The sequence below is a fragment of the Panthera leo genome, chromosome C2, assembly GCF_018350215.1.
Source record: "Panthera leo isolate Ple1 chromosome C2, P.leo_Ple1_pat1.1, whole genome shotgun sequence".
NCBI lineage: Eukaryota > Metazoa > Chordata > Mammalia > Carnivora > Felidae > Panthera > Panthera leo.
Genome location: NC_056687.1, coordinates 48,818,834 through 48,834,606, shown reverse-complemented (window position 1 = coordinate 48,834,606; position 15,773 = coordinate 48,818,834). Strand labels below are relative to the sequence as shown.

Below are 15,773 nucleotides of genomic sequence, written 5' to 3'. Positions count from 1 at the left end.
TTAAATGACTTTCTATTTATTTTTTAAATTAAGGTGTAACTTTCAAGTAGTAAAGTACATAAATCTTAAGTGTGCAGCTAGTGAATGTTCACAAATGTATGCACCCATAATATCATCATTTAGATCAAGGTAAAGAACATTTCCAGCACACCAGAAGCATCCTTTGTGTCTCCTTCCATGTAGCAAAGCCTGTCCATAACCACATTTAAAAAAATGTCAAGTTGTATTTGTCTTCTATGCTTTTTTTCTTAAAGCAATTACAAGGTCATTTCTGAATCTGCAGAGATTCAAAAGCAGAGTTAAGAATAGCAGAGTTCACTAATATGAAGAGTTTAATCACTAAATGATTCAATTACAAGCTTATGTTGAAGAATTGTTTTAGTAGAAATGGACTCAGGATTTATATATTGGACATATCTCACAGTAATTAAATTTTTTCTAGATTTATTTTAGGAGTGTCATGGTTTCAATCTTATCTCTGTGTGGTATTTGATTAATATTTCCTTCTATACTCACTCCTCTGGATTGTAAACTATATGTCAGCATGTACTACCCCCCCTTTCCCCATTTTATGTCTCTAATGTAATTATGGTGCTCTGCACATGTTAGGAATTTGATAAGTAATTGTTAAGTAAATGAGTTAATAAGTGGGCAATTTCTGCTTTAAACAATCTTGATGGAAGGTGAGGTAAATAAAGAACAATTTTAGCTGGAATCTGAGCAGATTGCAAGATTGCTTTGAATCTAAGTGGTCATAAAAATGAAGATTTACAGAACACATAAGATAATTGGGGGAAGATTAGGTAAAATCTAAAAATAACTTACTGCTGTGGTTTTGCTATTTTACAGATATCTTATATTGGAGAAGGCATCAGATGAACTTGTTGAACGAAGTCACATTTTTAGTAGCTTTTTCTATAAATGCTTGACAAGAAAAGAAAATAATTTGACTGAAGATAATCCAAGTCTTTCGTAAGTCAGTCTTTCAATGTACTTCAGTTTTAAGAGAAAAATATGCTGTGTTGATGCTCCTAGTAAAAAAAACTTCTTACAGTTTTTCCTAGAGTGATCAGTATTACCATTTGTGCAGGCCTTTCAGCTCTTTCTCACCCCACTGTTCTTTTCCCTATCAGAGGAGGCTGACTCTTGCAGGCTGCATTTCCAAGTGCATGTTCTGTGGGGGACACTGGAAGTTGGAGGGCAAGGGAGGAAAAAGTCAGGTTATTTCTTTGTTACCCTCTTTGCATTGGGCAGTGATTTTGGCAGTGGCTCTATTTCCTCTATGGGTCCCATCTTATTTATTTATTTTTTAAGTTTATTTATTGAGAGAGAGAGAGAGAGCACATGTGAGGGGAGGGGCAGAGAGAGAATCCCAAGCAGGCTCCACATTGTCAGCGTGGCACTCAACACAGGGCTCAATGCGGGGCTCAAACCCAAGAATCGTGAGATCAGAACCTGAGCCGAAATCTAGAGTTGGATGCTTAACTGACTGAGCCACCCAGGTGCCCCTATATTTAACTTATTTGATGGCTTCCTGTTCTATTTTATGTATATAGAAATTGATGGTTGGTACCATGCATTTAATCTTATGTTTTGTTTTAAGATTACTAGTCATTATTTGGCATAGCCACCTAGAAACTGATGAAATGAAAGCAAGTGGATTCTGCTGTGGTTTTAAATTTTAAAGTAATTTTTTAAAATTAGAAGTTACATGTTTGATCATATATAAAAGTAATATAAAACAGTGTTACATAAGTGGCATATTCCAGGGTAAGACATATATAAGGTACTAAGATACTATACTTCATATCTTATATACACATACGTACACACAGTTGACCCTTGAACAACATGGATTTCAACCATGGGAGTCCATTTATATGCAGATTTTTTGGGATAAATACAGTACATGTATATACTGTAAATACTGCAAATGTATTTTCTCTTCCTTATGATTCTCTCAACATTTTCTTTTCTTTAACTTACTGTATTATAAAAATATATAATACATATACCACAAAATATGTGTTAATTGGCTTTATGTAATCAGTAAAGCTTCTGGTCAACAGTAGGCTATTAGTAGTAGTTAAGGTTTGGGGATCCAAAAATTATATAGGTGGGTTTTTAACTCCATGGCGGGGCTCAGTTCCCCTATCCCCTCACAGGTAAATACTTAGGTTAATGCTTGGCCTGATATATATGTAATTAGTTATCACACAAAGAATTTCTACAAATCAGTAAAAAAATAAGAAGATAGCCACAAAGCAGAGTGGTAAGGGGTATAAACCTTAATGGTAAATAAATCTCTGACAAGAAACTCCAACTACTAGTGTAAGGGAATTGCAGACTAAATGATGCACAAACTCATTACTATGGATTATGAGATGCTGAGAGATCTGGCTTCTGCCCGTCTCCATACTCTCACCTCATGACATTCTTTCTCCTCACTTACCCTCCTTCAGCTCAGCCTTCCTCCTTTCAGTTTTCAAATATGCTAAGCTCTTTTCCTATTTTCTGACTGAAATTTCTTCTCCTGGCACTTTTTTTGTATTGTAACATGGTTTGTGATCATTGGTTTGTTTGCTTGTCCTAAGGTTAAACTTCATGAGGTCATGGACTTTATCTGTCTTATTTTCTACTCTGTCCCAGTGCCTTTTTCTCAGTGCTTGTAACATACTAGGAACTCGAAAGAGAATAATAATATATTTTATTGAATGGGAGAGAACTCTTAGACATATAATTAAAGATCTTCCAAAGAGTTAGGAACTGAGAATAAGAGATTATATTGTGTTTCCCATAACCTCTCCCATTCTCCTTGTTCCATCTAGTGTCTAATATATCAATCAAATAAGTCCAGTATGATCAGGAAATCAAACACCAACATAACAAAACAAAAGAAAACCAGGTGTCTATCTTTAAGATTTTCAAATGGAAAAGCAAATTAATAGGCTATGCACTATTTGAAAATAATTGTTCATAATCATTATAATGATTGGGTCATTCTGAAACAAAATTCAGTAAACATGTGACTTCTGATCATTTTATGAAGTTAAAGTCTACATAGTGTCTAATTCCTACCACCTTTTATTAGCTCATTCTAAATTCCATCTTCTCCTAATGTTTACTCCTGTGAGTATGGTTAGATATTCAGATGAATAGGGATGAGACAAAGATTTCTTTTCCTATATTACTTGGTATATAAATATAAAACAACTTATTTAATTCCTTGCATAAAAAGGAGGTTCTTGGGGGCGCCGAAGTGGCTCAGTTGGTTAAGCCTCTGACTTTGGCTCAGGTCATGATGTCACAGTTCATGGGTTTGAGCCCTGCATCAGGCTCTGTGCTGATAGGTCAGAGCCTGGAGCCTGCTTCAGATTCTGTGTCTCCCTCTCTCTCTGCCCCTCCCCTGCTTCAGCTCTGTCTCTCTTTGTCTCAAAAATACACATTAAAAAAAAAAAAAAATTCTTGGAGGCCCTGAGCCAGAAGTTACACACCACCTCTTTTCTAAAACTTTTTTTTAAGCAAGACTTTGAAAGTCTTTTTTTTTTAAGTTTTACTTTTTAAATGTTTATTTTTTTTTAATTTTTATTTTAGAGTATGAACAGGGAGAGGGGCAGAGGGAGAGAGAGAGAATCTTAAGCAGGCTTCATGGTCAGAGCCTGATGCTGGGCTTGATCCTATGACCCTGGGATCATGACCTGCGCCAAAATCAAGAGTTGAATGGTTAACCAACTGAGCCACTCAGGCACCCCCCTTAAAACTTTTTTTTGATATTCAAACTTGGTTTAATATCTTCCTTCCTTATTTTCCTGATAAGATAAAGAAATAATTATTTGTGTGTCCTAGTTCTTTTCTAGGTGGCTTTTCTAAATGCTATAACATAATTCCTTTGTGTCCCTTATGACACTTATATTTTAGACATGGTTTTTTTCTACCCTCTTCATTTTGTGAACTCCTTAAGGGCAGCGTGGGTGATTTTTATTATTTATTATTAAGAACCTAATAAATCTATGTTGAAGAAGTAAATGAAAGATGGATGAATAGTGGGTATTTTCAACTCATTGTCTTATAATTTCCTTATATGTAAAATGAAAGGAGATGACTGTCATCTTTAAAAAAATCTAAGAATATATGCCTCATTCCTCCTGTTAGCTTTAACACCTCCCTCATCACAGGTATAACATTTAGACAATTCTTTTAAGGTTTAATGATAATATTTTTATCATGCCCAGATGGAACTAAAGTAAATAAATAGGTTTAGCTGTTTACATACAGTTACTGAGCTATTTTTGGAGTCTATAAACCATTTTATAAATTGCTCCTTCTATTCTATCTATGACATTGTTTATAAACAGTCATTAAGTTTAACAACAATTAGAAATTAATGAAAGGAAATGAGTATTATATATCTTAATATGTGTTAAATATTATATATCTTGAAGAAGATGGTTAAGTAAACTGAATCTCACATTTTTCAGTATATAAAAATGACTCCTGAAATCTGTATCTTCAATTTTTAATTTTTTATATGTAAAATACATGTATCTTTCATATTCCCAGAATGGCACAGAGGAGACATAAAAGAGTAAGAACATGGACTCGTCACATAAACATCTTTAACAAAGATTACATCTTTGTGCCTGTAAATGAGTCGTGAGTATTTCGGATTATTTAAAAACAAAATTGGAGAGTACAGAAAAAAATATTTTGTGCATTTTTAGATTAATAATCAGTAAAAGGTATGGGTATGCATCTCGAGTACTATGTTTAAATTTTCCAAAGAAGTAGCTAAAACTATGAGTGACTATATTAGATTTTGATTTGGCAAATGGTCATATTGTAAATATAGTAGAAAAAATAAAAATGACAAATGCCCATAAGACTGTAATGACTGAGACATTGAATTTTTCTTTTTTGGGCTCAAAAGAATTTCTTACTAAGTAAAAGATGAAAAGATTTTAGAATAAACCTTAAAATATTTAAGAGAACAAACTGTTTAAGCACTAACAGAAAAAAGATGATGCTATGAGTTTATTTATTAAAGCAGTTCTTCAATAGGAAGCACTGATTATATGAAAGTAAATAAATTTGAAATAACTCAGATTTTACCCTAAGTAGTCTTACTACTCATTTAATTACTTTTGGAATGTGTGGTCTGTGTTATGTCAGATATTACAGTGTAGTTAATTGGTATGAAGTTTGTTTTACCCACTTTCTCAGCTGTAGATCCAAAACACATTGCTCTGCATTGTTTAGATTTCGTGTTATTAAGATTGTGTTTCTTTTTCAACAGATCTCATTGGTATCTTGCTGTCATTTGTTTTCCATGGTTAGAAGAAGCTGTATATGAAGATTTTCCACAAACTGTATCCCAGCACTCACAGGCTCAGCCATCTCAACATGACAACAAAATAATAGGTGGTAAACTTAATGTAGATACTGTTTTTAATGATGATGACAACAGTAGAATGATTATAGTGAACAATATGAGGTTAAAATATGGTATATATATACATATATATGTATATATATATATACATACATATATATCTATATCTATATCTATCTATACATACATATATATATATATATATATATATATATATATACACACATTAGGGAGGGAGGGAGGGAGGGGGAGAGAGAGAGAGAGAGAGAGAGAGAGAGAGAGAGAGAGAGAGAGAGAGAGGCAAAGGGGGAGGGACAGAAGGAGCCAGAGAGAGAATCTGAAGTAGGCTCCATGCTCAGCACAGAGTCCAGTGTGGGGCTCGATCTCACAACCATGAGATCATGAACGAACTGAAATCAAGAGTTGGATGCTCAACTGACTGAACTACCCAGGAGCCCTGGTGGTAGTATTTTTTTTTTTAATGAAACTAGTAGAAAGAATAAGAAATCTGAAATTTTCATATAGATGCCCAACCTCATGTATAGACAAAATGTAATTCTTAAGTTATAATGTTATATCAAGTTTTATCATAGCATTTTTTATAAAATAATCTTGCTAACATGACTAAGAATTCATACTATGGATCTTCAGGCATAGACCAGTTCAGGTCTTTGGCCTCCTTTGTTAAGTTTATTCCTAGGTATTGTATTCTTTTTTTTTACTAGTAAAGAAACTAAACCAATTATCAAAAACCAAAGAAAAAATCAATGACCAGATAAATTCACAGATGAATTCTACCAAACATGTAAAGAAGAGTTAGTATCTACTGTCTTCAAACTATTCCCCCCCCCCCGCCAAAAAAAAGAAGAGAGGCTTCCAAATTGATTCAATGAGGCCAGCATTACTCTGATACTGAAGCCAGACAAAGACACTAAAAAACAAGAAAACTACAAGCCAATATCCCTGATGAACACAGAAGGAAAAGTCATCAGCAAATTATTAACAAACTGAATCCAAAACTACATTTAAAGACAGTTAAGTGGGATTTATTCCAGCTATGAAAGGATGGTTCAGTATCTGCAAATCAACCAACGTGACACATCACATTAACAAATTAAAGGATAAAAACCATTTGCTCATCTTAAAAGATGCAGAAAAAGCATCCATTCATGATAAAAACTCCCAACAAAGTGGGTTTAGAGGGAACATAGTTCAGCAGCATCATAAAGCCCATGAATGACAACCCATACCTAACATCATACTTATGGAGAAAAGCTAAAAGCTTCTCCTTTACGATCAGGAACAAAGATGTCCACTGTCACCACTTTTATTCAACATAGTACTGAAGTCCAGCAATTAGACAAGAAAATAAAAAAAAGGCAACCAAATTGGTAAGGTAGAAGTAAAATTGTCACTATTTGCAGATGACATGATACCATATATATATATATACATATATACATACACATATATACATATACATATACATATACATATATATACATATATATACTATATATATGTGTATATATATACATGTACATATATGTACATATATATACGTATATATATGTACATATATGTACATATATATATACACACACACATATATATATATATTCATATTCTTTTTGGTGCAATTGTAAGTGGAATTGTTTTCTTAATATCTCTTTCTGCTACTTTGTTATTAGTATATAGAACTGCAACAAATTTCTGTACATTAATTTTGTATCTTGCAACCCTACTGAATTAATGTATTCTAAGAGTTTTTGGGTGGTGAAATCCCACATTTTTTCTCAATTTAAATGAACACATTTCTTGTTAATGCTAGTAAACTGACTAGGTTTACTTAAAATTCTTAAAATTCTTACTTAAACTTCAGGTCTCTTAAACTTCTTCCATGATTTTTCTTATGTTACAACCCAAATGTTAATTCAGTAAGCAAATAAGCCTACTTATTTTGAGAAAAAAAGAAAATTACATGTTTTATAGCTATAGTCTAAGCAGTAAGCAGAATATTAATAGCCATTGCCATTAATACTGGTCCAAACCACATCTAAATACTTGATATTAGATATAAAATAAGCACTCATTATTGCTTTATTATTTCTAACTAGATAATGATGTACATACTACTTCAACACTGTCCTTGGGCACAGAGGATTCCCAAGTAAGTGTGTTCTTTATAGATATGAAAGAAGGAATCTTTTCTATTGTTATTTTTTAGTTTTTATTTCATTTATTTCCACCCTGGTCTTTATTATTTCCTTCCTTCTACTACCTTTGGGCTTTGTTGGATCTAACTTTTCTAGTTTCTTTAGGTGTAAGGTTAGATTGTTTATTTGAAATTTTTCTTATTTGTTGAGGTATGCCTATATCACTATAAACTAACCTCTTAGAACTGCTTTTGTAGCATCCCAAAGATTTTGGGCTAATGTGTTTTCATTTTCATTTGTTGCCATGTAGTTTTGTGATTTCCTCCTTGAGTTCTTTGTTGACCCATTGGTTGTTTAATAGCAGGTTTAGTGTCCACATTTTTAGGTTCTGTTAATTTTTCTTTTTCTTTTTTCTTTTTTTCTTTTTTTTGAATGTTTATTTTTGAGAGAGAGAGAGAGAGAGACAGAGCATGAGTGGGGGAGGGGCCGAGAGAGAGGGAGACACAGAATCCAAAGCAGGTTCCAGGCTCTGAGCTGTCAGCACAGAGCCTGAGGCGGGGCTCAAACTCACCAGCCGTGAGATCATGACCTGAGCCGAAGTCAGACACTCAACCGACTGAGCCACCCAGGCACCCCTAACTTTTCTTTTATGGACTTCCAAACTGTTATGTATGGTCTAGATTTGGTGTCTTAATTGATTAAGGTAGCCACCTAGTGATTTTTTTTTTTTTTTTGTATGTATAGACAGTAGCAGCCTTGCTATCCTGGCAGAGGCTTATGTCTTTACTGTTACTGGTATAGGGTGGGCAGAAGAAAGGAAGTTTCCTTTTCTGTTCTAACAGTGGCACAATAGGGGACCTTCTTCTTGCTTGTACAACAGTCTTCCCAAATTAAGTTCCTTAGACCAACTGTTGTAAGATGCAGAGTATGATAAAAAGGATTGTAAGGTCAGTTAAGTTGGTTAAACCCTGTGTCCTATTCATCTCTTAAAGATTCACTGTTACATTAGAATAATAAAGGTACTAAGAAGTTATGCATTAAAGAATCTGCTTAAGTTTGGCCTGTTGTTTCCCAGATTTGTCTCCAGTGACATCATATATTGAGTTAGAGAATGTATGCAAAGGCAGGTTAAATTAACTTGTTTATCTTTGCTTGAGATGGTAACTGTGAATAAAAGTAATTAAAGTTCTAGGTTGTTTTTTAGGCTATGTCAAAGTTCTAGAACTTCTTGAAGCTACATGTAAAAGTATAAGATACTGTTTCACTAGTATAAGAAAATAAATCAATGAATTTCTGAAAAAACAACATTGGCTCACTTTAGATGATGAAAAGGACTCTTACTTGAAATTTTAATTTCAGAGTATTTCAAACATTTTAAAGATTAACTGAACACTAATGTATTCAAACTGGTTTTAATTGCAAAGCCATAAAAATTCCTGTTTTATTTCAGAGTACCGAGACAAATATATCAGTACCAGTACCAAAGAAAATGTGTAAAAGGTAGGTACATGCTATAATAATAGTTTTCTCAGATATTTAAGTTTAATTCATGTACAAGTATGTACATCTTGATTTCTTCTTTTGATTTTCATAGGCCATGCATTCTCATACTAGATTCCTTGAAAGCTGCTTCTATACAAAACACAGTTCAGAATTTACGAGAGTAAGTAATGACAATTTTTCTCTCAGTCTGTTATCTAAAATCTCAATAATTTTGAAGCTACGATATTTAAGAATTACTGAAAAGACTGTATCAGGAATTATATTTTATTATGTATTTAGATGAGGTCTACAATCTAATCAATAATAAACATCCCCTATTGTATGTTAATATTAAAGCACTAATATTTCTCAGATAATAACTTGTATATATTGAAAGTAAAATCAAAATTTGTATTCATAACTGAACAAAAAGCATAATTTTACAAAGGAGCATTGCGGCTATTAGTGGTTATCAAAAGTATCATTTTAGAGAAAATAAGAACTCTTTCACCTTTTTATTACTTCTGTGTGTATATACTGGGGAGCCTGGCTGTCTCAGCTGTAGAGCAAGCGTGTGACTCTTGATCTCAGGGTCTTAAGTTTAAGCCCCATCTTGAGTGTGGAGCTTACTCAAAAAAAAAGGGGGGGGTTAGTATTTTTGTGTGTATATAAATGTGTGTGTGTATATGTATGTGTGTAATTTTGTAATTACTGTAGGATCTGGAAACAACTGGGAACTCAAGTTTTAAAGTAATTTGTTAGTTTAGTAATTAACAAATTTAGTAATTTATTAGTAATATAAATGAGCTTATGTGTGTGAGTTATGAAAGTTGGATTGTTGAAAAAAGTCTAGCTTTTAGTTAGAAACTCAGATGATTTTCTTTTAAATGGCAACCCTTGAAGCCTCACATATTATAATTTGTACTGTTAAACTTGGAAATTTGACTTGAGGCAACACATTTGGTAGCAAATATTTTCCATCTTTGTGTTGAATAACAGTAAAGAGATTTCTACTAGAGTCACTCTACTTTTTTGATGATTCAAGGTATTTAGAAGTAGAGTGGGAAGTTAAACGAAAAACTCATCGTGAATTCAGCAAAACAAACATGGTGGACCTATGCCCTAAAGTTCCTAAACAAGATAATAGCAGTGATTGTGGAGTATATTTACTGCAGTATGTGGAGAGCTTCTTTAAGGTATGTAAAAATTCTTTATTCACAGTTACCAGCATATAATTACAAATTACTGGGCAAACAAAGAAGCAAAATATTACAGGTAATCAAGAAAGAAAAAGTAAATCACATATAATCCAGATATTAGAGTTATTTAATGGATAAGAACTTTAAAATGATTTGAATAATACGTTAGAGAGAACAGAGTGAACAAAATGGATGAAAAGATGGAACCTGCTAAAAAAAAGATCACGTGGGTATTCTACAGCTAAAATTTCATAATAATATATCTGAAATTAAGAATTTATTGGCACTGGGATGCCTGCATGGCTCAGTTGGTTAAGCATCCTTCTTCAACTCAGGTCATGATCTCAAGCCCCGTGTCGGGCTCTGTGCTGACAGCTAGCTCAGAGCCTGGAGCCTGTCTTCAAGATTCTGTCTCCCTCTCTTTCTGTCCCTCCCCTGCTCAGGCTGTCTCTCTCTCTCTCTGTCTCAAAAATAAATAGAACATAAGAAAAAAAAAAGAATTTATTGGACTTGTGATGAATACTTGGCGTTGTATGCAAGTGATGAATCACTAAATCCTACACGAAATTAATATTATACATATATTAACTACATATATATTAACTAACGAATTTAAATAAAAACTTGGAAGAAAAAATAGGAACTTATTGCTTGAGTTTAATAGCAGACTTGGAGGGGCGCCTGGGTGGCTCAGTCGGTTAGGCGGCCGACTTCAGCTCAGGTCACGATCTCGCGGTCCGTGAGTTCGAGCCCCGCGTCGGGCTCTGGGCTGATGGCTCAGAGCCTGGAGCCTGCTTCCGATTCTGTGTCTCCCTCTCTCTCTGCCCCTCCCCCATTCATGCTTTGTCTCTCTGTCTCAAAAATAAAATAAAACATTAAAAAAAAAATAGCAGACTTGGATGTAGCAGAAGACAGGATTAGAATTAAAAAAAAAAAAAAAGAGCAACTGGGTGGCTCAGTTGGTTAAGCATCTGGCTCTTGATTTTGGCTCAGGTCACAATCTCACAGTTTGTGGGTTCAAGCTCCACGTTGGGCTCTGCACTGACAGTGTGCAGCCTGCTTGCGATTCTCTGTCTCTGCCCTTCCCCTGCTCACTGTCTCTCTCTCAAAATAAATAAACTTCCATAAATGAGTAAATAAATAACAAATAAATAGGGCAATAGAAAGTATTCAACTGTATTTGAGAGAAAAAAAAGAACGTAAAACAGAATAGACAAGTGTGATGTGAGTAAAAAATTTGAATTTACATGTAATTGGAGTTCCAGAAAGATTAGGTTGGAAGAGAAAGGCAGACAAAAATTTGAAGGAAAAATTTCAAAACTAAAAGACCCATGTTTTCAAGAAGCTCAGAAAGCCATAAGCTAGATGAGTACAGTGACAAGCATGAGTGTTCTTTTCTAGCTCATCAGCCATGCTATAGGTAACAGTATTGAAGAAATTTTAAAAGCAAGGGACCACTCTTTGCTTTTTAAACCATCGGCTCGTTACTTCAGTCATTACCAGTGTTACTTGTGAGGCCCCTCTCCTCTCTCTGGAGGTCAGGGAGGCGAGACTGAAAGTTCCAACTCTCTAATTACATTGTTGGTTGTCTTGGCAACCAGCCCCATTTTTTTTGGTGTGGTGTTACGAAGGTGGGTACAGAAGCAGGGTATTTTTGACTAGAAGCTTGCTTGGAGAATTCTTTTTTTTTCATATTTATTTTCTTTATTCTGAGAGAGCATGAGTGGGTGAGAGGCAGAGACAGAGAGATAATCCCAAGCAGGCTCTGCACTGTTAGTGCAGAAACCAGCACGGGGCTCCTTACCACCCCCCGCCCAAACCATGAGATCATGACCTGAGCCTAGATCAAGATTTGGACAATTAACTGACTGAGCCACCCAGGTGCCCCTTGCTTGGAGAATTCTTAAAGGTACTTTCAGCATGTGAGGGTTATAGTATACAGTTGGAACTTTTGATATAATTGGGGAGGAATGGTAATATATAGTTTTAGGTGAATCGTATAGTATGTGAATTCTATCTCAGTAAAGCTGTTATTTTAAAAAGTTAGCAATTTTTCAGGGTGCCTGGCTGGCTTAGCCAGAAGAGCATGTGACGCCTGATCTCAAAGTCGTGACTTTGAGCCCCATGTGGGGTGTAGAGAGTACTTAACTTAAAAATAAAAAGCTAAAAAAAGTTAGGAATTTTTCATTTCTTGTAAAATGAAATTAAAACAAGTTTGAATTGTCCTGCTAAAGGGATTTCATTTTCTTTTCTCTCATTAGGATCCTATTGTTAATTTTGAACTTCCAATTCATTTGGAGAAATGGTTTCCTCGTCATGTAATAAAGACCAAACGGGAAGATATTCGAGAGCTCATTTTGAAACTTCACTTACAGCAACAGAAGGGCAGCAGTAGCTAGTTAATCTGTACAAACATGACACAGATGTCCTATAAGATTACTGGAAAGCTGCTTACCAGCATTTGTGTTAGTCAGCTCACAGAGAAGAAAATAACTTGTGGTAGTTTTATAAGTCATTGAACATTATTTAAAATAAATAAGATATATTATTAGATTGTTGGGATCTGATAGATGTAGTGGGAAATGGGGGTGATATAGAGAAACTTATTAGAAATTAAACTTTCATAAATATTTGATATTTTTCTGATCAAATTTGCTTCTGATTATGCAATAGCATATGTAAATGTGGGAATGTTTTTGTAGATAATAAAACCAAGTGATCTGTACTTCCATATAACTGGGAGTTGAGGGGAGTTAGGTCCTCCCTGGTGCCAGCCCCAGTGCTTGTCACATTTGTTGACAAGTCACATTATATTGTAATACTATTCTTTGCGGCTCAAGCATGCAATATGAATACTATGTATTTTTTTAAAGAAGAATTTAGTATTAAGGCTTCAGAAAATGCCATTTACGGCATCCTTTCTGTATAGTGTAAAAGAAGACATGATGTTAGGAAGATGATTGAAATTGACTCTTTCAAAGCGCAGCTTATTTTTCTCAGTTGCTAAATGGAATTGTTACTCTGCTGTGATTGTTACATGTTTTCTTTTTCTTTTGATGTCATATATGGGGATCTGGGAAATTAGTTCATTCATTCAGAATGAAGTTTGGAACAAAAAAAATTTAGCTACCCAAAATAGGTTTTTACAATGACATTTGTAGCTCAACATAGTTCTTTGAGGTAATAGCTATATCAATATTGACTTCTATCCTATTCTGATATCCTAGAATATACGTACACACTTTCTGTAAGTATCAAAGATAAAATTGATGTCCTCATAACTTTAATTAAAGAATACCCTCAAAATCTTATTTATTAATTGTTAGAACTAAATATATAATTTTATAGCTCTGTTTACCCAGTATTTATCTGCAAAGTCAGATTGCTCGAATTGCTTTTATATTTTTAAATTGTAGTTTTTAGAGACCTATGATCCCTATGAAGCATAAATTTTTATTAAATGTTTAGGGAACAGTTTTGAATTCATGTGATGATGGTGGTATTATATGTGATTAAACACTTTACAACCTTTTCCTAATGTTATCAGGAAAATTTTGAGGGGACAATTATATTGTATTTTCTCAGATTAAAAAAACATGTTTTTTAAGAATATTATTTTAATCTTCTGTTTTAAGTATCTCTTGGATTTATATTGTTAACTGTATATAAAGCAGTGAAGCAAAGGCAATTTAAGATAAAGCTAAAAATTGGAACATTTTATTTCAAAATCATGTGAATTTGAAGTCAGTTAAGCCTCAGTATTTTTGAATTTTTGTTAATCTTGTCACCATCTTTATATTGTTAAAGATATTTGTCTTTTGGAGATTTCTCAGAAAGATGATTATAATTACATAATTTTATTCCCAGTATGTGTGTGTATGGGAGGGGATTTTTTTAAAATGACTATTAATTATTTTGTACATCTAACTTTGGGAAAGCAAGTATGTAATACATCTTCATATGACTTCTTAACTTTTGTGTTTGTATGTTTTTCCAAGGTACCACTGTCCTTTATCATGTTTTGAAGATTGTTTAAAATTCATTTTCCTAAATTCATGTGGAAATAATGTGTTGAGAATATCAACATTTTATATTAAACATGTTTCCAATTCATCAAATTAAGGTGTAATTTTCCTTTCTTAAGAATCATGAGCCATTCTTAGAAATAAATTGTTGAATTCATAATACCCAATGCATCTCCAATAACTGATGGTTAGATGAATTTTTCTTTCTGCCTTAACAAGCATATAGTTAATTTGATTGTTCAGGAGACATTTTTGGAGCATGTACTATTAGCAGGCAGTTTGCTAGGTACAAAACAATGAACCCCAGCTTTTATTCCTGAGTCATTTATAGCTAATGGGAGAAATGGACATATGCATAGTTTTAATATTACTGGTAAAAATGATCATAGAGTTTCTTGGGGGCTCAGGAGGGAATTCAGCCTTGCTGCATGTGTGTGTGTGTGTGTGTGTGTGTGTGTGTGTATGTGAGAGAGAGAGAGAGAGAGAGAGAGAGGTGGCAGGGGAGAGAGAGTGAGATGTGGTAGAGAGGTAGTAAGAGGGTTGTCACTGGACAGGGAAAGTCTTCCTAGAGAAGATAATACTAATTTTAATTTGCAACTCTTGGAGTAAACAAAAGTGGTAGCTTTTTTTTTTTTTTTTTTTTTTTGTTATATCTGATCACTTAACTAGGATTTAGGAAAAGTTTAATGCCTCTTATAATCAGTTTGTTTTCTTTTTATGTTATGGGGGAAATAAGGTTCTTGTCATACAGAGCCATTTCTAACCTGGTTCTAATCTATGTGCTGTCCTCTTCTTTCCACTGTCACCTACTTTTTAATTCTATAAAATTATTTATGCTGTAATTGCTTTTGGCTTAATACCAAGCTTAAGCCTTTTATTCATAGCAAATTATCTTGGGTTTTCTTTCTTTCAGTAATGTTTATTTGGAAATGTGCTGAACTAAAATAAATATGAAATGTCATCTGTATTCAGTATTTTTTTTTTTTTAATTGTGAAAACGACCTGTAATTGTTGAACTATGTCTGGACTGGAAGAACTGTGAGTGGACTTGTATACTCTGAAGGCTTGCTTGACTGGAAGTATATAAAACCTTATGGGAAATCATAGGCTTTTCCTTCCTTCTGTAGAGTCCCTTGTAACTGAGCTTGATCTTGTGGAAATTTGGGAACATTGTCCAGGAGCTGCTAAAAGACAAACTTCTGTGGGTATGTGGCTTCCCTGTCTACACCCACCTACCTGGTCTCTTCTCTTAAAACTGAGTACATCCCTTTGAGGGTTGAAGATATCGGGGTTGACTATTTTAGAATTCTCAAGAGAAATGTGCTTTAAATCTTTACAAAACTTTTCTTTTTTCAGGGGCTCCTGGTGGCTCAGTCGGTTAAGTGTCCAACTTTGGCTTAGATCATGATCTCACGGTTTGTGAGTTGGAGCCCCGCATTGGGCTTCCTGCTGTCAACACAGAGCCTGCTTCATATCCTCTTCTCCTCCCCCACTATTGTGCGCTCGCATGCACACACACAGA

The 15,773-nt window shown here is 34.1% G+C and overlaps 2 protein-coding genes across 9 annotated transcripts in view; both read left to right on the top strand.

Moving 5' to 3' along the window:
- The window catches only part of SENP7 (SUMO specific peptidase 7), a 149,081-nt gene extending 135,323 nt beyond the window's left edge, over positions 1 to 13,758 (top strand). For all 8 annotated transcript variants that reach the window (XM_042954733.1, XM_042954739.1, XM_042954738.1 and 5 more), the window contains 8 exons: positions 850 to 972; positions 4,561 to 4,653; positions 5,294 to 5,418; positions 7,507 to 7,559; positions 8,996 to 9,045; positions 9,140 to 9,208; positions 10,073 to 10,223; positions 12,488 to 13,758. In XM_042954733.1, coding sequence (XP_042810667.1) covers positions 850 to 972; positions 4,561 to 4,653; positions 5,294 to 5,418; positions 7,507 to 7,559; positions 8,996 to 9,045; positions 9,140 to 9,208; positions 10,073 to 10,223; positions 12,488 to 12,625 — 802 coding nt within the window. In that variant the 3' untranslated portion in view covers positions 12,626 to 13,758. The remainder of the gene's footprint in view (positions 1 to 849; positions 973 to 4,560; positions 4,654 to 5,293; positions 5,419 to 7,506; positions 7,560 to 8,995; positions 9,046 to 9,139; positions 9,209 to 10,072; positions 10,224 to 12,487) is intronic.
- Positions 11,831 to 15,773, top strand: part of IMPG2 (interphotoreceptor matrix proteoglycan 2) — a 246,442-nt gene continuing 242,499 nt past the window's right edge. Inside the window, exon 1 of the mRNA XM_042954342.1 lies at positions 11,831 to 11,857. The gene's annotated coding sequence lies outside the window, so the exon portion shown is untranslated. The remainder of the gene's footprint in view (positions 11,858 to 15,773) is intronic.